This window comes from Lagopus leucura, unplaced genomic scaffold (genome assembly GCF_019238085.1).
Source record: "Lagopus leucura isolate 7727_CA_CO unplaced genomic scaffold, USGS_WTPT01 Super-Scaffold_100019, whole genome shotgun sequence".
NCBI lineage: Eukaryota > Metazoa > Chordata > Aves > Galliformes > Phasianidae > Lagopus > Lagopus leucura.
This window is the reverse complement of record NW_024962273.1, coordinates 5294614-5322010: the sequence shown is the minus strand read 5'-3', so window position 1 is coordinate 5322010 and position 27397 is coordinate 5294614. Positions and strand designations below refer to the sequence as shown.

Below are 27397 nucleotides of genomic sequence, written 5' to 3'. Positions count from 1 at the left end.
TTTTCAGGGAAAACTGGCCATTCAGTTGAAATTACACAAGACATGCATGTGGGATTTGCTTGGCATACTCGTTTATTAGGCTTTCCTTAATCATTGCTAAATGACCCTAACCTCGGTCACTCTGAGACAGTAAGTAACTCTAGTTTCTGTTAGCTATTGAATGCTTGATGTAGTTTGGCTAGAGATGTTTGTTTCTGGCAGAGCGGGCTCCTTGGCCTGTGGAAACTCTGTCCCATGATGGTTTGGGAGTGCACCGTGACTTTCCTGTTAAATGTTCATTGTTCTTCAGTCACTGGACAGAACTTGAGAAGAAGCCCATGCTGTGCCTGACCAGCTCTTGCTCAGCTCTATCATGCGGTGAGCGCTGAAGTCCTGTGATGTGCCAAAATGCAGCAGGGGAGGGAAGTGCTTTGATCCTGGAGGCTGAACCCTTTGCCAAAAGGGACAGCAGAGAAGAGCCTTGGAAGGACTGCCCTTCCAGCTCGTGGTGTGCTTTTCCCCTGTGCTTTTTACAGGGTGGGATGGGGTCACCGATTTGCTTGGCAGACTGATCAGTGGTTCGGTTCTGACAGGCAGGGGTGCCCTTCTAGAGTCATTGGATGGTCTATGGAAAGCAATTTGTCTGTCCAGCTCTACCAGTAATTTGTTGGCTAATACTTAATTGAAATAGAAAGATAAATAGAAAGACCATTGCTATGGTCACTACTTATATAACAGGCACACACAAGCACATGTTAATACTACAACTACTCTGATGAAACAAATACTAGGGTATAGTAGTTCCACTGAGCTTCCACTGTTACATGAAAGCTGGCAAAAGATCCTCTTAACACTAAAGACAGTTCTTCAATTAAGCTTTGAAGCGTTTTGTGGATTTACTACTGAGGGATTAGAGAATTCCTGTTGATATTCTTGCAGTGCTTTCTTAATATGTTGTCATTTTTCAGGTATAAAAACTGTTGGTTCCAACACAAGATGTGAGACTGAATGTGGAGTTCTGTAGTTTGGAAGTTGAAAAGTTACTTTATGTAGAATAATCTTCATAAATATTGAGTTTTTGAATATAACGTTGGTAAGGGAAGCATGACGGTATGCTTGAAATTTAACATGATGCTTACATATAAGGCATCTTTGAAGGTGTCTTAAAAGTTACAGGAAGGAAAGTTTGAACAACCGATACAGCTTTTAATGAAATTCAGTGTAAATAATTTTTATGGGGGATTGTCTGTATTCTGTTTACACTCCATGAGCAAATAATAATGGTAATCAACTTCAGTTAGCTTGGAGTTCAATTCACATATTTCTTTGAGTAGGCAAGTACTTCAATTGCGAAATGTGCTTTGAAGAACCACTTTGATATATATATATTTTTTTCCTCCACTTGCCCTCTCCTGCTCTGCAAGTAATGCTGAGCTCTGTGAAGTTCTGAGTTCTAGAGAGACTGGATTATTTGGCAGAATGATTAGCAGTTGCCATCAGTACCTTAAGAAGCCAGGAGAAGCAAGAAGCCCATTCTGTTCAGGATATAAGAGTGCAGGTTAAGTAATGTACTTTTGAGCATCTCCTCCCTTGTGTTGAAGTAAGATAAACTCTCAGGGTCTAAGAGTTGTCAGTAACATCTGCGTGTCATCTAGTATGGATATATCACTTTATTTAAAAAAAAGGAGTAAGTTCCTTAACACATTTCAGAAATATACCTATTTTCCATTTTTTAAAGCCAGAAATTTTTGTCCTCATCCCCTAAAGCTTTTGAGTGCTCCCAAGTGAACGTAATCATGCGTGCCTCTTCTGGTGGTTGGAGAAGTCTTCTTCCTAGCAAAATGGAATTGGTTAAGCCTTGTCCAGACAGCTATAACATTGCCTGAAAACTTTTGGAGGATGTTACGTGGCTGTCGTGGCTGTGTCCTGTCACCTCTGATGCTTTGTTCAGAACCACGTGCAGAGGAGTAAATGCAGATTCCAGCGTGAAATTGTGTTACTTTGAGTAAGTGGTTTCATCCTGCAGATAACAAGCCTGTCTTCCTGCACTTTATTGATTTAATTCCACCTCGTGATTCCCTGACAGGTTTTGTGAACTACGGCTCTGTCTGTTCCCAGCCATTTGATCTAATAGGCTGTGAGGGGGGATTGGTGCTTGGAAACCTCTTTGTCTGAGCTGATGACAGTGGCTGATCAATGATTCATAAACAGTTTCTTCAAGGTAGTATTTAGTCTTTTCCCCAAGCAAAGTATAGTACGTAGAACAAAAGCTGAGCGTGTAGGTGCATCTTTCTTCTCACCTTCAGTCTGTCCTTAGTCCTGTGTCACTATCTGTGGGTGAGGAACACGTGGCCAATTGGGCACCAGCACCAGGTGGGAGGAAATTCTTTCCTCTCCTGATGCCTCTGTGTGTCAGGATAGCATTTCTATGACTCGTTGCTTTCAGCTTGTAATTTTGGTAAATATCCCTACCATTGCCTCCAAATCCTGATTAATTAGTCAGGTGAAGTTATTTAAGGTAGATTATTAGTATTGCCAATAGCTACCCACTGCTCTCTGGCAGTCCTTGGGTACAACTTGCCAGACCATCTCCTTTGTTCAGTTTGCTGGGCTTGGTTTGCATTCTTCAAAACTATGCACTCAGGCATATTTAAAAACAGAGCAAAACCAAGCAATAAACAATCTACACTCCTAAACTCAGACTCCAGTATATCTTACCTGTTCAAAGTTCTTGTTCTCTGTTCTGCAAAGGCATGTCAGGAGCTCAGGGAAGTCAGTCGTCTGCTGCTAAAGCAGTAATTAGAAACTTTATGAGCAGCCAAAGTTTGTGAATGACTTGACAAACGTACTTAGTCATGGCTTCTGTCAGAAGCTGTAGTGAATAACAAAAGCCATGCAGCAGGTCGGAGCAGTCTCAAGCACAAATGCCCAACGTAGAACCAGGTGCAGCGACAGACTGAACTGGAAGTGATGGAGTGACAGTTAACCACCTTTACTTAGACCATATGTGTCCAACCCACTAGTTTTGTTTCTGTTGCCCTTTTTTAGTATTTTAATAATATAAAAAAGTCGAGGTATTTGTGTACACTAACTATATTGTATGTTTTATATGCACCCCAAGACAATTTCTCTTCCCTCAGTGTGGCCCAGGAAGCCAAAAGGTTGGACACCCATGATGTAGATTGTAGAATCATTAAGATTGGAAATTACCTCTGAGATCATGTAGTCCAGCTGTCAATGTAAAGTCTCAGACATCACCTCTCAGTTTGTCAGGCTGATTTGGCTGAGGTGGGAAGGAACAGGTAACTACTAGTAGTTGGCCTGAGGTTAGTGGGCACCTGGTGGAGAGACTACAATACAGCCAATTTTGAGGCCCTTTTTCACAAAGGGAGCCCTTCAAAGCCTCTTCCAAGATCATGGATTTCTAGGAGCTGCCTGTCCTAAGGTACTGAAAGAATTAGGGACGTATTAGAACTGGGTCGGTCCTGTGTATCTGACAATGAGGAATGGTCTGTATTTCTTATTCCTTTCTCTTTAACTTTGGAGAATTGAAGAGCAGATGGGTTGAGTGAAGCTGAAGTAAACTCTAAAAAAATTTAGGCTATAGTTCTATATAAGTTCCATCAGCTATTTGGGTAATAGCGTTGGTTGTTATCACTGAGTAGGATGTACTTCCAAAAATAATGGTCATATAAGCACCAAAATGCTTGCTTTATGAAAGAGGGATGTTCACATATATCCTTTCAAGGAATTTCTTTCTGGATGGCTCTGTCTAGAATATGAAAATGAATTGTGAACATCTAAACAAAGTCTGTGTAAATGCAGCTTATGCAATACTTGTGACTCCGACTTAAAAGGAAAACAGAAAAAAGGACCAAGCAAATTCCATTACTTACATGTACAGTGGCTGATTGTCACCTGCTAACATTTGTGGAAAGCTCTAATTAAATACCGAGGGTTACCATGAGTAAATACAAGTTTTATTTTGACAGAAAAGTTCTGCTGCTTATGGGAGGCCTGCTGAATTGTGTATTTGATTACACTTGAACGTCTTGGTGATCTCTATCTTTCTGGAGACTTAGTTGGTGATTTATTTTCTTTGTTCACTGAGTTCTGTTAAGACAGCTGATTATAGCATCTGCTTTCTCATCTGATGAAAACTGAGAATTGTGTTTTTCCTTGAAGGCTTTGTATGTGCATCATTTGGAGTGATTCCCATGCCAGCAGGCTTTAATATACGAGAGTAATTCTTAGAATAGAAGAGGTACGTGGAGGACATGAAAGAGACCATCCACTGAGGATCAAAACATAGTATTTTTCCCATACTTACAGAAAGCAACCAAATCTATATTCATTTCATATTTGCTTTTATTTTAGAAGAATTGCTGAAGTTTGGATTGCTGTTTAGATACTACAACCTGCAGTAAGTGGCAATGTCAAGGGTTCCCACCCCACCTCCTCCTGGGGAGATGTCCAGTGGACCTGTGGCTGAAAGCTGGTGTTACACACAGGTAATTTGCATGAATTCCAGCAGCTTCATTTTCTATTCATAATTACTGTTAACAAAAAAAAAAACCACCCTAAAAACACTGAATTGTGCTGACAGTCTAATATTTTCACAGCTAATGGTTGATATACGAGCTATATTTTATTGAAATTTTCTACGTCTTTTGTTCAGGTCAAAGTAGTGAAATTTTCCTACATGTGGACCATTAATAACTTCAGTTTCTGCCGAGAAGAGATGGGTGAAGTTTTAAAGAGTTCTACATTTTCATCAGGGCCAAATGACAAAATGAAGTGGTAAGATCTTCATTCTGGCAACTGCTTTTTTTGTTGTTTTGTTTTCACTAGCAAAAGTTGAAAATTCAGGTTACAAATAAGTATCAAAACTTTGTTTGTGATGTTTAATTGCAGGTACAGGTTGCTTCTGGTTTTATAGTTTGAAGTAGGGAAACACTTGTTTTAATGGGGTATGGCATTCTCTCTTTAAAAAATGAATATCTATTTGAAATTATTCTGTGTAGGATTTTAAAAGGCACATTTTTTCCTTTCCCTTAGGTGCCTGAGAGTGAATCCAAAGGGATTAGATGATGAAAGCAAAGACTACTTGTCATTGTACTTGCTTTTAGTCAGTTGTCCAAAAAGTGAAGTCAGAGCAAAATTCAAATTTTCACTGCTGAATGCGAAAAGGGAAGAAACTAAAGCAATGGGTAAGAGAATCTCACAAGACTTATAAGAACATTCCACAGAAGGTTTGCTTAGTAATTTTTTCTCTCTTGAACAGAATTTAACTCTAAGGAAACTTGAAATATCTTCTTTAAGATCCTTTTAGAAACTGAATTAAAAATCTTGTTTCGCACAGTTCTGTTCACTCAGTTCTCAGTTCTGTTCACTGAGCACTATAAATTGCAGTGGGTTACTAACTTCTGTCACTCTAGATTCTTGTAGCCTAACTTTTCTAGCAGTTTATTCTTGGTTCCTGTTAGAGTTGTTTTTGCTTTTTTCTAACTACAGTGAAAGTTATAGTGCCACATTATATAAGGATAAATGTTTTTTAGATGCTCCTTTAGAGTGTTTTTGTCTACTTCATCTGATTTACACTAATTAGTGTAAAAACATGGATCTCATACCCAAGGAACTCAAAGACTTTGTAATAATTGATGAGTTGATTTAATTGCCTTCTTGTTTTCCGTCTTATAGGCACAACCTTTACTGGAAATGCTTTTTGGTAAAGCTGTAATTCTTATAGAAACATTTCTGAAAGTTGGACTTAACACTAAACACTGTAAGGTCCCTGATAGTGTAGCAGGCTGTGGACATTTTAGACTGAGCATTTAAATAAAATATTTTAGTGTATGCTAAGTAAAAACATAAATGATAGTATGACTTCTAAAGGCTACCTTGCAGCCAGATATGGCAGATATTCAGTGGAATATGAAAAAGATCATCAAATCTGATTTAGGTCAACAATTTAATGCAAGCTTTCTTTCCCTTCTTGTACTGCAGGGTTTGGTTGTTGTTTTTTTTTGTTTGTTTGTTGTTTTGAACATCTGTCGCTCTTCAGTACTTAGCTCCAAAATCTTCAGGAGGGTTTGCTTTGATTTTAGGTTTTTTAGTTACTGTTTTTGTGTTGCTCTATAGTTTTCAATCTCTAATTTGCCTTTATTTCTTTACATATTGGGTCTTAAAGTTTTGGTTGAAAATGGCAATTCCTGTGCTACTTTCTCCTAATGTGAGTAGACCCACTGTAATCTTGAATGTAAATTCACAAAGCGAAGTGCAAATCTAAATGCGTTAAATAATTTGACTCCTTGGAAGAGAAATAGATGTACATATTTTGCTCCATATTCATCCACTGATAGATTTTACTGCGTCAGTCCTTGCAAGACTCATCTCCATGAGGCCAATGAGTTCTTGGCCCTGCAGTTGTACACAGGCCTCTTACTTTTCCTTTTTCTTCCCCGCACTGTTGTGCATGACTGTGCAGACACTTGAGAAAGGCACCCAGTTGTGCTCTTTTCTCAGTAAAGGTGAGAGAGCTGCCCTCAGTGAGGGCTGTTCAGTGTAGGATGAAGGGATTTGAAGATGATTTGCTTATTGGTATTCTAAATGCTAGAATTCACAAGGTACAAGAAAAATACAGTGAATAGATGTCTTCAGTTTATGCTATAATATCAGTCCTGTCTTTGACACTGTAGAAATTAAACATATTTTCATCTTGGGAAATTGCCAACAGAAATCTTAATTCTTAGTCTTTCCAGCCGTTTACCATCTGCTCATGGAGATGCTCTGTTTTTATATATAACATGTAATGATGCCCAACTTCAGACATCCTTTGTTAATAATTGATGCACAGACTGCTGCTTCAAGCAATGCTTGTATAAGATAGGTAAAACTAACATTTTGACTTCATTAGAAAGAAAACACTTTATGCTGTTTTAGTTCTACAGTTTTGTATGTTTAAATGGCTGCTGATCTTGTAATTTCAGAGGGCTGATACTGGTTCTTGCTGGTAGCAGTAGCATCTAAGGCTGCAGAACAAAGCTTTGGACTGAATCTAGAGAACTTTTTTTTTTCTTTTGAATAAATTTGATTTTATTTTTCTATTCAGTTTCATGGGCTTCGTGAGACGTTGGAAAGTTGGTTTAAAAAAAAAAAAATGTGAAAAATGCTGACAGAGATGCCAAAAACCTAAACTGTGTTTTTACAACGGCAGACAATTTTTTTTTCTTGGCGTACAGATTTAAAAACATGAACAATCTTCTACTTTGATTCCCTCATCTCAAGGCCCCACACTGCACTTCAGTAAGTGCATTTGCCTTTGCTTCTGTGTTTTACATGCGTTCTTATAGCAGGTGAATGTTGATACAATTTCTCACCCAGCTTTTTTGGAATTAAAGAAAAGCCCCTCATATGAGAGTGTGTGTGGTGTTGGTTTTTTTTTAAGTTTCTACTATAACTTCAGAAATATTCTTGCTCTTTTTCTTTTCTGCACTCTTTCTCAATATAACTTCCCATGTTTTATTTTCACATAAAAGTATACAGTGTACTTTCCTGTGGTCCATTTTGTGGAACAAATGACCATCTTATAGCAGGCGTGCCATGTAGAGTGACTAACCTTACTCAGTGCATGTATTTGCACTAATATGACCATGGGAACCCTTTTGTGGGCTGAGACCATTAGAACAGGGAAAATAAAAGGTTTTGTGGTCACAGCAAATTGTTAAATTAAAAAAAAAAAAAAAAGTCATAGTAGCTTAAAAAAAGCAAAGCATTTGTCAACATATGTTTTTACAACCAGAGAAATAGTTAGCTGAAAGCTTTCATTTCTTTTTCTGCTGCTCTTTTACTCTATTCCGAAGTAATTTGAACTTGGGAAACAAGATTTTCTGTTTCAGGAAGAAGCTGAAATAGATTATTATGACAACTGCAGAAGTGTTGTCAGCATGCATTTGTGATGACAAATTCATTGTCACGGTACTTCCCGATGAACAGTTTCTGTTTGGACTCTTATGCTTGAATTGGGAAATTCTCTTGCTGGTTGGTGCCTAAGATAAATCTAAAGAGATGCTGTGGTTTGAGTTGCAGGTAGTATAGACTTTTCAGATGTTAATGTCTGGTAATATTTGTATTTGACTTGCTTGATCTGTACATAACTGTCTTTTTATCAGAAAGCCAAAGAGCGTATCGGTTTGTGCAAGGCAAGGATTGGGGTTTTAAGAAGTTTATCCGAAGAGATTTTTTACTAGATGAAGCTAATGGTCTTTTACCGGATGACAAGCTGACCTTATTTTGTGAGGTGGGTGTAATTTAAGCTTTTGTTCTCCTTAAAAAGCCCAAAGTTTCTGCTTTATGTTCATTTAAAGAGCTCTATGACAGTTGCTTTCTGGAAGTGATAAATATGGCAAGAGTTGCTACTGCTTGCATTGTCTACATTGTATTTTGTTTCTTTTCTTTTTTTGTACACTATATCGAAGTGCAGAACAATTCTGAAATGATTGCTTGTAAACTCCACAAATCAGCCAGGGTACACTGAAATTTGCTGTAGAATTATCTATGAAAAGGTGGCTGATGTGTGGTGTCTGTAGGAGTATCATTTTATTAAGGTTTCCTTTAAATAAAGAAGTGGTGTTTTGGAATTAAAGAATTGTTCATCACTGGATAGGTAAAAGGAAATATCTGTGTGCTGGCTTGCATTTTAAAAAAATATATATATAAAAGCACAACTGCTGGCTGGAATCTACTCTGCAGTGTTATTATTTGTGGCTTTAATCAGTGAATGGTTTTTTTCAATTAAACACTTGATTTTTTTACAGCAGCTGTAAATTTTTTTTCCTGAACAAATGCAAGTTTTCTGGGATATTTCTTAATACTGAGAATGAATATGGAAAACTGCAGTATAAGCTTAACTTCCTGGAATGTTATGAGATGCTTTTATAGTATTGGTTTTGTTTGTAACCTTAGATGTCATATTAAAATTGAGTGAAATGCTTACTACATGTTAAAAATGGAAACTAGAGAAAGTTGCAGTATAAGAACTGTGTATGTTAAATGCATGTTGACTGGCTGTCTCTGCTGCCATGGAGTGATTAGTGGCTTAGGAGGATGATAGATGCTTTAACTGCTAATAAGTTTGCTTTGATCTGTGTATTTACAGGAAATGTGTAAAATTGTTTTGGCAAGATTACAATTTAATTATATGTCGTTATGCTGTGTAGGAAGAATAATTGAAATGTGGCCCCTGAGACTGGATATTGCAAATATAGCGCATCTTATTTTCACATAGACAAGTTAAATTAGCTGCATGATAAATTTGTTATGAATACAATTATTTTGGTGATAAAAGCAGAGGTAACAAGTATTTTATGGTTCTGCAGGGATACTCAGGAGTATTTCCTCACTTGGAGTTTTTCTTGTTATGAATAGTTTGCTATAAGTTGCTTTCAGTGCTCATTTTTGGAACTGTCTTTAATTTTAGAGGGAACAAATGCTAATATTTTTTTCCTCTCAAAAATACTTTTGTCTTGATGCTAATAATTGAACGTAACTGTTTCCTTACAAAACGTGGAGAAGTTTTGAGTGTTCAAGTGTTTGACCTACCCTGATTGTAAGTGTTGCAAGAAGTACAACATTTTAGTTACACGCAGAGAGGGTTTCAGAATATCTTCTGATTTGTTTCAAATTCAAACAAAAAGATTGGAGATGCAGCTTCTTAAAAATAGGTTTATTTGCTCTTCAGCAACTAAAAATAACAGGTATTCTTTGAAGGACTTGTATCTGTATGTGGGTCTGAAATTTGTCTTTTTAAATTTGAAGCGCTTATTTCTGTGTTCACCTTCCTACTTGTATCTGTGTATGAAGACTGACTTACCTTCCTAAAAAGGATTTATACTTTGCTTGATAAAGCCTCCTGGACATGGTGGGTATTCAGTAATGATCACTGAATAGCACCTGTACTGGCTTTCTCCTGTTTATCCCCCTAGTTTTGCAGAAGGATTATTTGGTCTTCTCAGGCAGCGTGTACCAAGATGCTGCAGGATGTTCTCAAGATCACTGGATATGTCTTTGGACTGAAAACTGAAGGGTTAGGTCAAATACTTCGCAAAATCCAGTGCTGCCCTGCCAGCCCTACTGAATATAACTACGTAACTATCTTTTGAAGCCTCTAGGTCAAATTTGTAGTTTCACAGAATCTGAGTTTTCCAAAGTCTGGCAACTGTTTTCATTTGTTGATAGAACAGCAATTTATCTGCAGATTTTTTTTCCTACGGAGTGCTTTTGCAGCTCTTAGGTGACTTACATAGAGAGCAGTCTGGAGTACCACAGCTTATCACACTTACTGTTGGACCACCAGCTTCAAACTCAAGAAAGCAATGACTTTTCCCGTGTTAGCTGTCATCTTGCCTACTGAACTTGGACAAGTCATAATTCATATATTTTTATATATCCACATACACGAGGATATACAATTTAAAAAAGATCTGTGCAGCCACTGTAGTGTGAAAAGCTGCATCTTGCATAGCTTTCTATGATGTAAGTACATCGGACCTCGTGGAGTACTTGGATCTCCTGCCTAAAATACTACTCTTCTTTAAGATAGGTTCTTTGCAATTAGTTTTAGTTTCTCCTCATCCTGCATTTTAGGGAAGAAATAGCTTCACTCTCATGGGTTATTTTATGAACACCGCTATGAAGCGCCTGAAAGAAATATTTAGTATAAAGTGTTTTGGGGGAAAAAAATGACTCTGGTGTTAAAATGATTGGGTTGTAGCTTAATTGTAATGATTCATTTACAATGAACCCCAAAGCACTTAGATTGTAAGCATACTGCCTGGATATGTGATACATGAAACATCAGATTTGTAAGTTAGTAATGACTTCTAAAGATCCTACCAATAGATGATACAATACGTTCATTCAGCTATGGGAGATAAAAATTTTGTTCAGGTTGCATCTAAAAAGAATAACTCATACAGTGTTGCACAACCATCAAATACATATTGGAAATCTTTCTGAAATACGTTCTGAAATGTTGGAGACCAGCTTGGGTAAATGTAAAGAATATGTAGACAGACCTTTCTAGGAAGAGTCTGTAGCTCACAAGGAAAGAGATATCTGTGCTGACAACTTGGAGCAGAAAATTAAGGTGAAGTCTTGAGGAGCCAACTCTTTCCATTGACAAATGATAAGCTTTGTGAAGCTGAGACTCCATTTATGTATATTCATACTTCGTGAGATTGCCTTCTATGAAAACTGAAGTTTTGATCTTTGGATGTTTTGAAGATACAGTCTTATTGTGAAAATGAAAAAAATGTTTTTATTCCATTTTTTTAAAAGGTGGAAGAATAGAAGGAAAGTTTTTATAATCACAAGGGGGTATGGGATGAAAGGGAATTAGTCAGTGAGTCAAATCCTCAAACTGCTGTCTTAATTGGATCGTCATCCTCTTCTGAGCTGGTTGGTTCACACTGACTTTCTGTGAAGCTTAGCTGTGCTATTTTTGCTTTATGCCAGATTTATTCCAGTTGCTTTGCCTCTAGAAATCAAGCAGAGCACCAATCTTAACAATATCAGCATTTTCTTCATATGTAATTCTAATTTTCTGCATTTGAGAGTTGCGGTAATTGAAATCCTGTAGCTTTTCTTCTTTAGGAAGGTTTTATTTTAAGGAAGGTTTTATTCTCAGACGCGTATTCTCAGACAACAGAAATAAAACCTGCTGAGCATTTTCCCAACAGACTGATTAAAAGGAGTTAGTATGCAAAGGTATTTGACAAAGGCGAGTAAGAATGCTACCATTCTGTTACTTATGTGAAAGACTTAAGCATGGAGAGTAGTGGTAGCATTCACTTCAGATGCATGTATCTCAGTTTATCTAGTTCTGCAGAAAACTTAAAACGTGTGAGTATGCATTTCATTATTTATTTACTGTGCTTTATATTCTGTTGGCATGCACTTCTCAAATAATGGCTTTTAATCTTGCTTGAAGAAACAATTACTTGCGAGAGTAACATGGGGTAACAAGAGAGCTGTGCCACTGGTATTTTGCAAATCTTTTCTGTGCTCTAGTGGTCCTACTGATCTGTTTATAACCTGATTTTGTGTACACTTTACTTAAACGTGTGAAGACTGAAGTGTTAGTTTATCCTTGAAATAGAATTAACATGTATTTATGGTGTCAAAGGAACCATATCTCTTGACTTACTGTTGCTTTTTTATCGTTTGGTTGGATAAGCGCACAACATTAGCCTATCAGTAAAATCCTATTTGTTTTATGTTACTTGTAAGTAAACTGTAAGAAACTGTTTTATGGTTCTGGCTTAACGCCAGAGACACCACTGTGCTTTGCTTTGCTTTGGAATTGCTGAACTTCTAGCAATAGGTGCTGTAATTTAATTACTGTTGGCGTTCAGTTATGAAAGAATTGTCTTGCTGTGATTCTCTGTTAGGTAAGCGTGGTCCAAGACTCGGTAAATATATCAGGACAGTCTAACACAAACACTTTGAAGGTACCTGAATGTCGACTAGCAGAAGATTTAGGGAATCTCTGGGAAACAACAAGATTTACAGACTGCAGTTTTTACGTAGGAGGACAAGAATTCAAAGCACATAAGTCTGTCCTTGCAGGTACTTTCTACTTTTGTACTGCTATTACTTTGTTACTAAAATTGCTGAAAGCTTAAAAATTGGTTATATTTAATAAATATTCACCTCTCTTGCTCTAGCACGATCTCCAGTTTTTAATGCAATGTTTGAACATGAAATGGAAGAAAGCAAAAAGGTAAGCCTTACTGAAGACTTTGCACATAAATACTTGTACACTGTGAAATGGGGATAGCTTGCTGAGTGTTTCAGGTGTTGCTTAACAGGAAGGTGTGTGCTGTGTGGTAGTGCGTGATTGGAGTTGGTACTCCTGCAGTCTCCCATGCATGAGTTCTGTGGGAGTTTCTTTGTGTAGAAAGGGCATATAGGGCTGACTGTGGAAAGGTTCTGGTGGACTTTGTTCTGTCAAATATTTAAATCTGCCTTAGATTGCATTTTTGTTTTTTAACACTTCAGCTGCTAATGCAATTCATCTTGTACTCTTTCCCCTTTTGCTTAAGCTTCAACTCCCATTTAAGCCAATGGACTTGATTAGCACGATAGAGCAAAACACGAAAGTTTTATGTGGTCATTAGGACAGAAAGGACCAAAAGGTGAATTTTAACTCGCATTAAGCCTTGAGGCAGTGAAATGCTTTTCATTCAGATTCCTTGCAAACGCTTGACCTGTATAAGTGTTTTGGATGGATAGGTATTTAGTTAGCAGAGAGTTGCCTCTGCTTTTATGCACGTCTAAAATGGGTTGGTTATAGGCAGAACCTATGAAGAGGCAAGGAAGTGATCAGCTTGCTAAAAGGACTGTAATGGATGATCATCATTTAATCTTGCAGGCTGCTGTGGTAGCACTTGTGTCTATGAATCCATCAAGTGCAATACAACTGTGTGGCATTTTTTTCCTTCTTGCAGTTTCCCAAGAAACTTTCTCAGGCAGAATTGGAATATAGAAAGCACTTGCTTGGAATTCTTGATTTAAAGAAAATCAGATGCATCCCACCTTCCGTAATGTGCTTTGCTGACTAGCTTTATGTTAACAACAAATCTCCAGTGCAGCCTTGCTCTTGTACATCATCCTGTGCTTTGGTGGTTTTGTACCTGCTTCAAAAGGCTAATGCTTGCTTCTGCATCTTTGTCACTCCTTCCTCCCTTATTTGCTTATAGGGGATAGCATGCAATACCACTGTTCTATTAGGAAGACTGTCAGATATGTGATGCCCATTAGATGTCCAAGCAAAAAGTCTTTGTTTGCTTTTTGGATTTTGAGAAGAAAACAGGAACTGTTGACTTTTAAGTTGGTTCAGTGTTCTCTGTTGCTCTGCTTTCTGATTTTCCAAGCATGTCATTGTCAGATTCAAAACTCAGAGCGCTTTTAAATATTCCTGAAACTACCTTGATTTTCAGATGCAGCTTGTGTAATGCAGTCCACAAAGTTAGATATTTCAAGAAGGAAAATGCAATTAATTCTTGTCGTGTAAGGTTTCCCAATTGATTTCCACCTGACTCTTAAGAGCTACTATTTATTTACTTTCTGCTTAATGTTGTGGAATGGTAGTTTGAAATTGTAAGGGTTTTGTATGGTGGGTGTGAAGTGAAAGCATGATGTGCACACAGGTAATACTTGATATACTCGCTTCAAAAACATAGCTGAATTCCAAAGGTTTTTGATAACCATTCTTTTCCTTTACCAGAACCGTGTGGAAATAAATGATGTAGACCCTGAAGTTTTTAAAGAAATGATGAGATTCATTTACACAGGAAAAGCACCAAACCTTGAAAAAATGGCTGACAATTTGTTGGCAGCGGCAGACAAAGTAAGTAACTAACCCCTAAGGTCTCAAAATTGATGTTAGTTTGTAGAACGTTCTTCTAAAAAAATAATCTTCCTTCAGTTTGATATATGTTTCAATTTTTTGAAATACCACAGGAAAGTTCTCATCTGAAATACAGAACAATGGGAAGAACAGAATTCTTTATCAGTAGAATTTTAGCAATCTGTCAATAAGTTTTTCTTTACCCAAGTGTTCCAGACTTTAAGTAAGTAAGTATAGTAAGGATAGTAAATATAATACACTATAATTAATTAAATAAAAAATAGAGACCATTGATACCATTTGGAAAAGTGGATCTTAAAATCTATCCTAGGTCTTGATATTCCTTACGAGGATTTATGCAAGCATTTGAATAAACCATGTTCCATAAAATTACTACTACTTCAGAACTTTGGTCTTTGTCTTCCCTACAAACTTCATAGTCTCTTCTGCATTGGGAATCTTGTCTATTATTATCTACTTACCTCCTCTTGTTTACTACTTGAGGTGAGAGGACTTAAAACGACACTGAAATTGTAACTTAGAGTTGTCTTAACTTTTTAAACTTGATGCAATACCTTCTTTCTTCTTTTCACTCCTTCATAGCTTAGATTGAGATTTTAGTTAGCTATCAGCAGAGGACAAGTAGCTGTTTCTCCTTGAGGAGCTGTAAGTAGCTTAGAGCTCAGAGAATGTTCCTTTAAATATATGTAATCTGTAACCTATTCACTCACAGTTCAGAGTATGGTAATTTCTTAAACCACCTGTGTGATTTCTAAATTGGTTGTGTAAATACATCCTCAAAACATTGATGGCAAAGCTTCCTGTTCTTGTAGTCAACTATGGCAGTATTGTAAGCCATCCCAGTAGTTAATTTCAAGAAACAATTATTTTCTTGGCAATTTAGTATTCTATTTTTTTTTTATAAGGATTTTTGAACTGGCACTGCCCTGGCTTTGGTGACTTACCACGTGTATTCATTTGAAATGAATACCAGCCAGCCTCTCATCTTCTGAAACTCAGTGCTTTGTCCAGTTCTATACACCCAAGTGGGAAGGTGGAACAGTGTCATTTTATGAATGCTGGCTTTTATTGAGCACACTGATAGATCCTGGGGAATGTTTTAAGGTGAAGCTACATAATAGTCCGCAATAGCAGGGCGTAAAGATAGTGAGCAAGGAGGTCCCTTCAGCTTCCTGTAATGGTTAAAGTCTTTCAATTTCTCCTGAGTATGAAATAATAAACTAAAAATAGTGTTCTGCATATTACTAGAGAGATTGCACTGCTTTATTACATGGTATGTACAGAGTTAACATAACTTTTGTGTTCTCGAAATAGAAGTATCCTGTGGAATAGTGTAGTGATAAAAATGGACGTGAAAAATGCATAGGCGTAGAAACATTGAAAGTTGGCCCAAGAATTTCACTTTTCCTCAGTGGCATTTGTTTGTTGCATGGTACAGTTACTCATAAAACTGTGTTAGATGGCAACTCGACTATATATGTGCCATTTATGCATCTAAAATTTCTTTCAGTCTTGAAAACTGATTGCTAAATTAAATGGGTTGGGGATGATTTCAGCAGAAGTGTATGCAGCTGAATGAAACCTATTCAATGTATGACATCCTTCAAAATATAAGCACATTTTATTCATGCAGAATATAGTATGGAAACATTTTACATACCTTTTCTGGTAGACTGTGTTAAAGTTATAAGTAGTTGTTTTTAAAAGAATAAATTCAGAGAAGGAAGAAAAGCAACCTCACAGCAAGCCAGTTTCAAGCAGACTAATATACTTTTGTTTTGAGAGGTTTCATGAAACTTTCCTTCGTACATTTTTTTGCCCCTCGCTTTGAGATGTAAACTTACCTGATGATGGTTTTAATAAAGTACCTGTGTCTTCCTTGCTCTTCTTCTTTTGCCAAACTGAAGGAAAACAAACTCTTAAATGAGTTACTTCTTGTTGATTGTTTTTTGTTTTTTTTTTTTTAAGTCCTTCTAATAATTTCTAGCCTGATGTCTTACCATTTGAAGACTCCAATGCAGCATATTGAATTTCCTGTTGGCTCTTAAGCTTGAGAGACACTAAGTGTTTTCATGGCTGGGTCTATCTTAAACTGTCTTTTGAACTAACGGTAAAAAGAATAAGTTTGAACAATAATTAGTGTAGTTTTTTCTTTTATCAGTATGCACTGGAACGGCTGAAGGTCATGTGTGAGGAAGCACTCTGTAGTAACCTCTCGGTAGAAAATGTTGCTGACATCCTTATCCTCGCAGATTTGCACAGCGCTGAACAGTTAAAAGCACAAGCAATAGACTTTATTAACAGGCAAGTAATGTTAATGAGAATCTAAATATATTTTAACTTAGGCTTTGCATACCTTCTCAATATGGGCACATGCTCTCTCTTTCAGGTGCAGTGTTCTTAGACAACTTGGGTGTAAAGATGGGAAAAACTGGAATAGCAAGTAAGTTTCCCTGCTTCCTGATGTTCTGTACAAACACTGCTACATAGACCGCAGATCTTAAGAACTGTTACTTCATTTCCACACTACTGAGGCCTGTCACTCACTGTAAGTAAAATAGGATTTGGCAGATATTACCACAGTTACGATTGTGACTTCCCTTTTAGATGATATGGGGAGTTAAGTGCCCTCCGGTGCGAGGTCATAAAAACAGCTAGGTTTCAATCCCTTTCCTAGGAAGAGTCAGTGCTGTGAGAAAAGCAGCATCAGCCCTTAGTAAAGGAAATCTTTCAGTTAACCATGCTGTGCCTGGTGCAGTAACAACTCTGGTGTGATTTCAAGACTTGCTTAGATGAGTCTGATTCTGCAGCATTACCAAAAACAGAAGGGCAGTTTCTTTTCATGCCTCTGGCAACATTTTTGTTACTACAAACAAACATTCCAATGTGCGAGCACTTACACTTTTGAGGCCACACAACCCGTCAGTCATGTCCCTTGATCTGACTAATTCTCTAAGTGCTCATGCCTGCACTAAAGATCAGTTGAGAATATGTCCCTCATACTGTAGGACTGATTGCAGTATGTACTTAAAGCAGCTCAAGTAAATCATGGAGCAGAAGACAGCCAGCTTCACAATGAATAGTGGTAAGCTGAAATGTAGTAAAAGGACAGCAGGATTTTACTTCTTGCTGTCAGAATCTCCAGGAACAGTTCAAGAACTTGTGCTTATACCAGTAATTTTATTAGTGTTTTCCCTGAAGAACTTGATTTTCATAGATGTCACGAATGAGCATGGTGTGGAAAAGGAAGGGTATGGTAGAAAGAAATCGTGACATACGAAGTAGGAAAACTAATAAAACTCTGTGACCAGCGTGGACTGGTCGGTGTGTTATTTTTCCTGTGATTTGGAGCTTACTAGTTGGCTTTGGTCTAGGGTAATTGCTAGTAAGGATACTGGCTGTCTTTATTTCCCTGATGCATTGCGGATGATTTAAGTGAAGCAATTTGAGAGGGCCTGGCTTAACTAACTGAGAACTAAGGTGTCCAAACGTTGGTGTTATTGCTCAAGGCACTTACCTCTATTGACTTGCAGCAGAAGATTAAAGGCTGGCATTAGAAATCCGCAAAAAAACTTTTCTTTGAGAGAGATTACACAGCGTAGAGATCAGATGCTAACTTTATGCCTGGCAATTTCCCAAGACAATATGAAGATTCTTATGAAAATGCATCAGTGGAAGTCTGGGATCAGTGGCTAAGCTGTTTGTTCCAAACAACAAATTTATCCTGTGTCCATGTGCCACATGTCTCAACCAGCATAGTATTCTTTGTTTGCAGAGTAAATGTTATGGCTTTGCTTTATATTATTTCAAAACAATATTGCATCGACTTTTTTGTAAATAATATAAATATGTTGAGAAAATACATTATTATTTCATGAATGTCAATATGATGCTTGCTGAAATCTGTTGTTAAAAATTGACAGTGGCTGCTGAAAGCTAGTCTGAATGCAACCTGGGATCTTGTACTGAAAAGAGTTGAATGTCCCCAGGTATCTGTCATCCACTGATACTCAGACTGCAATCTCTAACTGAAGGGTTCTGCTGTCACCTAGCTAATCTGTCTTCATGACTTTTTCTAGTACGCCAACTAGTCATTTTTGCTGCAGTTTCAGCTGATTCATCTTGTCATCTTTCCTTCACCCCCACATTGAGCGTATTCTGTGTAATGAGATTCTCATGTCTTCCCCTGGTTTTCTTTTCTCAGCAATGAACTTTTATTTTTCTAGTTATCTGAACATTTTTATTGCTTTTCGTTTGTGATTGAAAGGTGGTTATGTTACACTGTGCTCTGTATTGGACACAGTTCCCTACCTGAGGTCTGCCTAGTGTTGAATAGAGCAGGATGAGTAGCCTGTGTACTACACACGCTGTTACTGGTATACCCGAATTTGGTTCTGCTTCCCAACAGTGTTGTTACTGCTTTCATAATGTCTGTCTTGTAATGTGCAGCTGCTCTTCCACTGTAATCTTGCCCTGCCTGCTCTTTTCTCCGCCGTGTGTTTGTGCATTTGATTTGTAAAAGTGTGTGACTGTTCTCAATACTTTTGTTTTCAGCCAAGCAACAGACATAATGGAAACAGCAGGCTGGAAGTCCATGATCCACTCCCACCCTCACTTAGTAGCAGAGGCCTTTCGTGCACTCGCGTCTGCACAGTGTCCACAGTTTGGCATTCCACGCAAACGGCTAAAACAGTCCTGAAATCTTCCATGGACTTAGAGAAACTGAATTGACTCTACTCCTCCATGTCCAGAGGTGTTTTCACAAACCATAACAAGAGTTTTTGTTATCCTTGTCCACAGAACAGAAGCTGAAAAAGCCTATTGTTTGCTTTTCAGATGGATAATTTATGGTTTAATCCTCAGCTTTAAATTAGACTGATTACTCTAATTCACTGAAAGGCCTTAAATTATCTTCAATGACTCTAGTCCATATAGTTTAATGTATCTTGATTTTTTTATTATTATTATTTTTTAATGTGCCTTGTCTTTTTGACTAGGCTCTGCAGGATTGCACTAGCTCCATAATGCAGTAAAGTTGATAACTGAAGATTAATTTTTTGAAAGGGATCTTCCATTATTTTCAGAAGAAAAAAAGATTATTATAGTTTGGTCCTGTGCTAACTGGAAGGTTTTAACTAGCCTCTCATTGAAAGCACTTGAACCAGAGGCACAAATGTACCCTAGACAAGTGCTGTGTATGGGGAGAGCCTGTTTACCTTCAGCGAATGCCTACAGGCTATTTATGGCAATATACTGCTTTGAACATAATTTATTTTTCATTGTGGGGGCAAATATGCAATGGTTTGGCCCAAAAATGTATTTTCATTACAGTTTGTAATGCTTATTGTGTGTGTGTCAAAGCTGTCCAAACAGTGAAAAGAAACACAGAATATGAACCTCTTGCTTGTGTTTCTTTGTGGTCCATCGCTAGTTTACATTTAATGCAGAACTGAACAAGAGGTGAAGAGTTCAATGTGAAAACAGAAAAGTATTGTATATGGAAAAAAATATATCCCACATGTACGGTTACATAGAAAAGTAAAGAATGCATAGAATGACCAAATGTAAATTGAAGAAAATGGGCCAAATGGATTCTTAATATGCACTTTTAACGTGTAACTTTTGTATGTTGTGTGGTACATATATATTTTGCTTTTGATGAATTAATGAGGTACAGGTAATTGTGGCTTAACTTTTTAGATACGTTTTCAGATGCCCACAGCCACATGGGATTTAGTTTTGTTAGAAAAGAAAAGCATGTCTTTTTAAGACTCATTTGAAGGTGACTATTGCAAGCTTTCATATTTAAGTAACAGAATACTTCTGCTTATTTGAAAGAGGCACGTGGAAGGCAAAATTGTGGAGGAGAGGCTTTCCCCATCTCAGTGTGTGCACAGCTTCTGTTAGCACCTGGGAAGCTCCACAAGCATCAGGAGGAATATTTCCCTGAAATGTCAGATGTGTCAGCAAGCAGAGACTTGCTCAGTCTTGCATTTCAGTTATTGTACTAGCATTGTGGATGGTTTTGGAATTCTGCATAATGTGAAAAGGATGAAACGTTTATAAAATGCTTGTCATGGGCCAGTTCTTTATTCCATGAACCTTAGCTTTAATACCAACTTCCTCAGTGTTTGATAGCTTTGTTTACAATTGAGAGGAAAAGTTTGCAGTAGTGCACTCTCAAAGTGTTTCCTGAGTTATTACATTGAGTTTACTGTAATAGTGATGTGTTGCATTTCTTCCTTGGGAAGACTTGGGTTTAGCAGTGGGGATTGGGAGGAGATCTCACCTAATTTATGATCGTGTTTGGATAAAGGCTTTAGTTTGCCTATTAAAAATAAAAATAAAAAAAAAAAGTTATGCAGGGAACAGAGAGGAGGAGTTGTTTACTCTCTTACAGTCTCTTTCCATCCTCATTTCATTAAGGTTCTTATGAATTGCTCTAAATGAAGTTTTTAGAGGAAAGAATGTATACTTTTATACTCTGGCCATTAGCAAAGGCAAATTGGAAAAAAAGCCCACACCAATTTCTTAACAAAATAGTCTCTAAACATGCATTTTTCTTACCTTCCAACTAAATCTTTTATGATGGATAAAGTGTAAAACCAGAAACTTTAATAGTACGTAAGGCATCAAATTATATATTTACAGAGATTTATCCTTATATCAATTTTTAAATATTTATCTAAAATAAGGTCTCACAAGCATTTTTCACAGCAAGATGTGAAGATAATGGTTCCCTCCAAAACAGTGCTGTTGTGGCTGCACTGTGTAATAGAACACATCATACCCTCATACCCATCACCGGTAAAACTTGCAGCCCTAGCGCACTGAGTGACTTGAATATTTAGTACTGCAGTGATTGTCCAGATCAGCTTGATCTGAAGTAACAACATACAGTAATCTAATGGAAAGCTTAAGGATTTTACAAAGACTTTTTTTTTTTTCCAGAAGCTTAATAGCACACTTGTACCAAAAAATGTCAGGCACTGTGCTGTGGTATTACCTACGTTGTGAAGTGTCCACTTTTCAAATTAGGCAGTGTATACCGTACATTACGCTGACAGGAGAGAAAACAAACCATGTAATCTGATTGGATTTGGGTTTATTTATTATGTATCTTTTTAAGTTTGGTCAGCTCTTAAGAAAGAGGCGAAACAGTTGCTGTATTCTTAAGTGAGTGCACTAAAATTCACCTCTTCTGTTCTTTAAACACATGCGGTGTTCTTGTCTTATTGGGGTGGGATAGCTGTTAATTGCAACCCTCTCCTTTGGATTCAGTAGCTTGTTTTCATCCCTTACATCTCAAATACTTGCCCTTCAAAGCATCAGTTGTCAGTTCTAAGTGCAGCAGATAGAAGACTGTGTAATACGATGGACAGATTTTGGGTTTTTCTTTTTCAGGATGAAATCTTAGGATTTTTTTCTTAGTTTTGTATACAGATTAGGAATATATCGTATGAAGGTGCCACGTTTTGGCTTGCCAACACTACTCCCTTGGATAGATGTGAACCACCGCTTGCATACTTTTCTGGGGAGAACCCTGCATGTGTGTCCTGTGTGTGTGCGTGTGTGTATGTATGACTGTGTGGTGTTTTTTGTCAAGAATGACTTTCTAAAAATAAGGACTCCATTTGCTGTTAAAATGCTATTATGTATTATATATATTATTATTTTTATTTTTTTTTTCCATTTGAACCTCTCCTAAGGAGATGCTTTGGGTGGAAGAGGCTTCAATAAACAATCCTTATTTTCTAGTCCATTTACTGCATGCAGAAGTGTAAACACATTGTGCCTTTTTAGGAAACTGTTGCGATGAAGGGAAGATTTAACAGGAAACAACATCTTTTTAAAAGGTATTTTTTAAAGGTGAAGGAGGGCATTTGATACGCAGTTGAGACAGAAGTTATAGATCATGCCTTTGAGCTCTGTTGCATGTTGACTCCTGCTTTTGCAGTTAAGTTTCGCTGCAAAAAGTGTGGAATAACAGATGTAAGTTGAATAATGGTCTATTTTGTGAAAATGTGAAAATATTTGCTGTTACAAGCTGAGTGTGTGTCAAAATGTGATAATCATGGACATGAAGTTAGTTTTATAAGTCACTCTAGTTCTGATGTTTTTCTCAACAATGAGTGTTTAACACAAAATTCACCTTTCTACAGGTCAGTAGAAGGCCTACGTGGAGATTATTCCTTTTAAATCCTCATGGGAAGGCTTCTCCCTTGGGAGAATAAAATGACGTGCAGTATTTGAAACTGTGTTTCATAAGACAGTGAATTGCAGATGTGAGGTATTGCTGCCTGAAATGTTGTTGAGTTACGCTGAATTTTACTATTGGTTAATAAAATATCTTGATTTTTTTTTTTTTTTGACGAATGGAATGTTCTTTATCTGATGTTGACAGCTTCTGTAGTAAAGAGCTTAGCTCGTTAGCTAGCAAGACACTGACTTAATTTCATAACTTGGCTTCTGCTTACAGTAAATGGACTATGTTTGTAAAGGGAATTCACTATTTCAAGTGTTTTGCAAGGAACTTCACTGTATTTGTAACCTGTTTTTTGAAGGCTTAAGATAAATGAGTCCTATTTTAGAAATCAAGCCAGTGAAATGACTTGGACCTGTTTTGGGGTGGAGATGATTAAGAGAATTCAGATATGTAAACAGTTGTATCGAACCATCCAGCCTTTTTTATCAGCTGATGTTAATGGTGAAATACTTTTTGTACCTTGTTGCTGAAAATATTTTTGCGTTTCAGCACATCAAGTTACAATAAAGTTGTTACTTATACAGAACGTGTCTGTGTGGCTTGTATTTTATTCCCCCAGTGTGTGTGTTCACAATGGCTACTTAACTTTGTGTCCTTTCAGAAAGCTGTTTTACCAGCACTGTATCAGTCTGGTGTAAAACGTACTGCTGTCCTTTCGGAAATCATTGGGTAGGCTCCTATTGCTGTCTTGCCCTGAAATCTACTGATTACTTTTCTGCACTGACACTTGCAAATATCTGGGAGCTCTGGATAGTTTATAACTTGCCAGCCCGAGAAACGGCTGCCTTTTGCATGCACTGTCAGAACTAATGCTCATTGGGAGGGAGAGTTGATGCTATGAAGGTGAGGCTTGTGGCTTCTGACTTTCTTTACCTACAGTTCCTTTTTCTGTCCGTGAACACAGGTTTACAATGACCACATGCACTGCAGTGCAGTTCCCATTTACATGGGTGAAGTGGTCTGTAAGCATAACCCATGTGGAAGGGTCACGGGCTTTCATCCATGTAAATGAATTTCTTTAATAAAAGTATGTAGAACTGTTAATATGCTGTTCTATGCATTTGAATTTGAACACTGGACTCTGGGAAAAGATGAAATCAAGGTAGGTTACCTTTTGTACAGTGACACAGGCCATTGGAATGAATGCAATTAACTGCCTTGTGTTACTTGGCTATTGCAAGAATGTAGCACAGTTGGTAATTGCAGCTATTCCCAAGATGATTTGGGTAACAAATATGGCTACAGGGATGGCTTGAGTGTCTCTGTGGAATGCCACTTCTCTGTGTGAAGGTACTAATGAGATTCTCAGTGTGTGCCCAAAACTTGCATCCCTTAATCACTGCTCTGCAGTGATTCAGTTTGAAGTGCCTGGTGGGACTGATAGCAGCAGTGGTGTAACTTGTACCATCACAGCTCATCAGCAGCTTCCAGTGGAACTTGACTGGGTTGCACGGTGAATGGAAATCAAATTTATTTGTGCAGGTTTTCACATGGGCTCAACTTTGAGATGAAGGATGTTGTGCTTTTTCTTCTTTGTAAGAAGGCTGTGTTTTACCCTTAGTCATCTTAAAGTATTTTTTTCTGTAAGATGCATATCTTATCATCATATACCAGGTTACTACACAACTCAGCCAATCTCTGATTTAGGGAAAAAAAAAAAAAGCACACCATACCTGTTTTCCTTCTAAACTGGACTCTAGTAATCTTTTGTGTGGAAAATGGGCATGAGTATTTCACAGTGTAATCTGTATGAATCTTGTTCTGACTAAAACATGAGAAAGCTTTTCTTCAGCAGCTTTGTGAAGGGCGATCCTTGAAGCTCCTCTTTCTTTAAAAGATATTAAAACAAGAAGCATCTCTCACTATGCAGCATTGCCAGCTCTGCTGAAAGTGTGGTTTGATGTGCTGCTGAGCAGTCCCTATTACTGCCAACAGAAGATGAGTACTTCAGAGTGCAGCCTAAGCAGCCACGGGTAATGTATGCCAACTAAGGTGCGTGTCTGTGCCACTTGTCCAGGCTGTGGTTTGCATGCTGTCGTGGCTATTCAGTAGCTCCTTAATTTTACCTTAAGAAGTTTAGATTTATTCTAGGATCTTGCAAGTTTGACTTACCTAAGCTTAATGAACGCTATGTGTTTGGTATGGAAGAATATAACCTTACAATATTTGTGTTCTCCCATGTTTAGGTGACTTTTGTTAACATCAGTATTTAAACAACAGTATTGCATGCTCCACTACAGATTTTACTTTCCAAATTTGGGTAAATTACATTGAAGGTAAAACTGCTTCTGTTATACGTGAAGTAACTTTATATTTAACTTTCTGATCATCTGATAATAGAGGAAGTAATCACTTTAAAGCTGTAGCATTTTTGAATGATATTTCTGCTAGTTTTGTTAATTTTCCCCCAGAGTAATACATCTCACATCATCTTTTTTGAAGATTCCTCCTTGTTCTCAAAGAGAAAGCTGGAAGAAATGCATGTGTGGAAGCCGAATTGAAGAATTGCAGATCTCTGATGGAGGCTTTTTCTACTTAGAACTGCTGCATCTAGACAAAGCAAACAGACAAGCAGCTGTGAGGATTCATGAGTGCTTTTGAACAGAGGTGCTATTCCTGTGTTTGCCAAATAATCACTGTGTTTTATGTCGTATATGAAGTTGGTGCTTTAAGTGTAAAATTAGGTTTCTAATAAGTGTAAATGATAAATGAGCTTGTAATTCTGCGCTTGGGGAAAAATAATTTTGCAGAGTTTGCTTGGTCTTGGCTTGTAGAACAACTACTAAGGTTGCTTTGAGTTCATTTTGAGTATTTTGAAGCAGCCTTTTTAGCAGTAGGAATATGTGGTGAACATCCTGTAAAGCAGAGAGGCTGCTCTTGTTGCTTCAAAGGCATTACCTGACACTCACATTTGTGCTGCATTCTTACTAGAGTTTGGAGCATAACAATATTTCTGTGCAGATACTGTAGTTTAATCAGGCACGTATATGATGAGTGTAAAGCTGTACTTTGCCGAACTTATGCGTGTTTCAGATGAGTGTAAAGCTGTACTTTGCCTAACTTATGTGTGTTTCATGTTTTAGCAGTGATAGTCGTGTAGAAAATAAATTGCACTGTGTCAGACTTTGTGCTGCTAATCAGAAGGGAGGCAACTTGTGCTGAATTTTAAGCAGCTACGGTTTGTGACTTCCCAACTTGCTGAAGAGTTGACTGAGCCATTTCTGGTAGCAAAGATGGATTTTGGAGAGGATGCCAGACATTCTAATAGCGTGACTTCTTAAAGCATAGATTTTAATTGCAGGCTAACACACTTCAATCTTAATTGCCAAGTAGACACTTCAGTGTTTTCTTTTTTTTAAGTTAATAAATTGTGTGAGCTGTAAAATGAATTTTATGTATTATGTATGTATAATTTTCTGAGCCAGCTGTGTTACGTTTATCAAGTCTTGAAATGTTGAAACAAACTGCCTGCTACTGAAGCATGGAGCTGAAGTATTGGCCTGCTCTGCTCAGCAAGGACTAAAGCTTGGTAGGGTCCTTGTGCCACCCCAAATTAAGAGCTGTGTTGCTCTCCATAGAGCTCACACCCCTGTTGTAATAGAAACAGAAGATGTCTAACAAGTTTTTCGCCTTGTCCCTGTCAGATCTTACAGATGGGTTATTCCCTTCAAACAATTGTGGGAATTCTTACAGTGCTAAGACTTCATTTGTCCCCTATAGCAGGACTGTGTTTTATGATGTTTTTATAATTATTTATGTTTTAATTAATAACACTTACAGCAGCACAACTCAGGAGGAATTGCCTGAGGGCATCAAATACATGGATGTAAGATTTCACTGCCCTTTTTAACAACTGGGTGAAGGCACAGTCTGATAAAGAAGTGCAGCTGAAGTTGACCAGAGCTGTTCAGTTCTGATTGCTGCTGCAATGTCTTTCTGCATGCAGGCAACTTCTAAGCTGCCTCACTGCTATTACTTATAAATATCAAAATGCTTCTGGCTGTTCCTGTTGTGATGAATAATGTCCAAAACTCATTGCATAGTTTGTTGTGTTTTCTGGCTATGGTTGAAGGCTTTATATGGAACAGTATGGAGATCTTTTTAACCTTTCCCTGTAAATGTCTTGTTGGATTTGCAGTCTTTTCTGTCTTTTTACCCTTTTATTTTTATTTTTTCCCCAGAATGTGGGCTGGCATCTTTGAAATGATATAAATAATAACACCTGCAAATGATTTATAATAAAATACCAGCACGTTCAGTTTCATCATTTAAAAGACATGGAAATAGAACTTCTATCCACTTTGTAGCAGTGCCTTTGATTTGAACACACATCACATCAACTTGAGTCAGCTCAGAGCAAACTACAAGAGGAGTTACGTTGTATAACAGATGAGGAAAAGAGTGTTTTACCATTAATGCCAAAATAGCAAACATCTACTTCTGACAAGCTGACAGACCAGAGGACTGAAACTTAATGAATCTTAATGCTTTCTGTCATGTACTTCAATTTTCTCAAATTGTTTCTCCAATTAGTTCTGCTCTTTGTGAAGGAATGACTAATGATAATTAATACATTCTTATCATTTGCATATTCAGGCTCCAATGTTTCTAAAAAACATAGATATGTGTATGAAGGTGAGCCACGTTTCTGTAATTTCTTTGGGCTGTTGGAGTTTTTCAGCTTTTCAAGTGTGTATTTTCAGCTAAGCAGGGGGAATATG

At 37.5% G+C, this 27397-nt stretch overlaps 1 protein-coding gene across 1 annotated transcript in view; it reads left to right on the top strand.

The window, feature by feature from the left end:
• SPOPL (speckle type BTB/POZ protein like) overlaps positions 1 to 23202 on the top strand; it is a 33710-nt gene extending 10508 nt beyond the window's left edge. Inside the window, exons 2-11 of the mRNA XM_042877855.1 lie at positions 4357 to 4490; positions 4658 to 4779; positions 5038 to 5189; positions 8151 to 8278; positions 12429 to 12606; positions 12705 to 12760; positions 14267 to 14389; positions 16572 to 16714; positions 16800 to 16853; positions 18965 to 23202. Of these exons, the coding sequence (XP_042733789.1) occupies positions 4413 to 4490; positions 4658 to 4779; positions 5038 to 5189; positions 8151 to 8278; positions 12429 to 12606; positions 12705 to 12760; positions 14267 to 14389; positions 16572 to 16714; positions 16800 to 16853; positions 18965 to 19109 (1179 nt within the window). The 5' untranslated portion in view covers positions 4357 to 4412 and the 3' untranslated portion in view covers positions 19110 to 23202. The remainder of the gene's footprint in view (positions 1 to 4356; positions 4491 to 4657; positions 4780 to 5037; positions 5190 to 8150; positions 8279 to 12428; positions 12607 to 12704; positions 12761 to 14266; positions 14390 to 16571; positions 16715 to 16799; positions 16854 to 18964) is intronic.
• The last annotated feature ends 4195 nt before the right edge of the window (positions 23203 to 27397 follow it).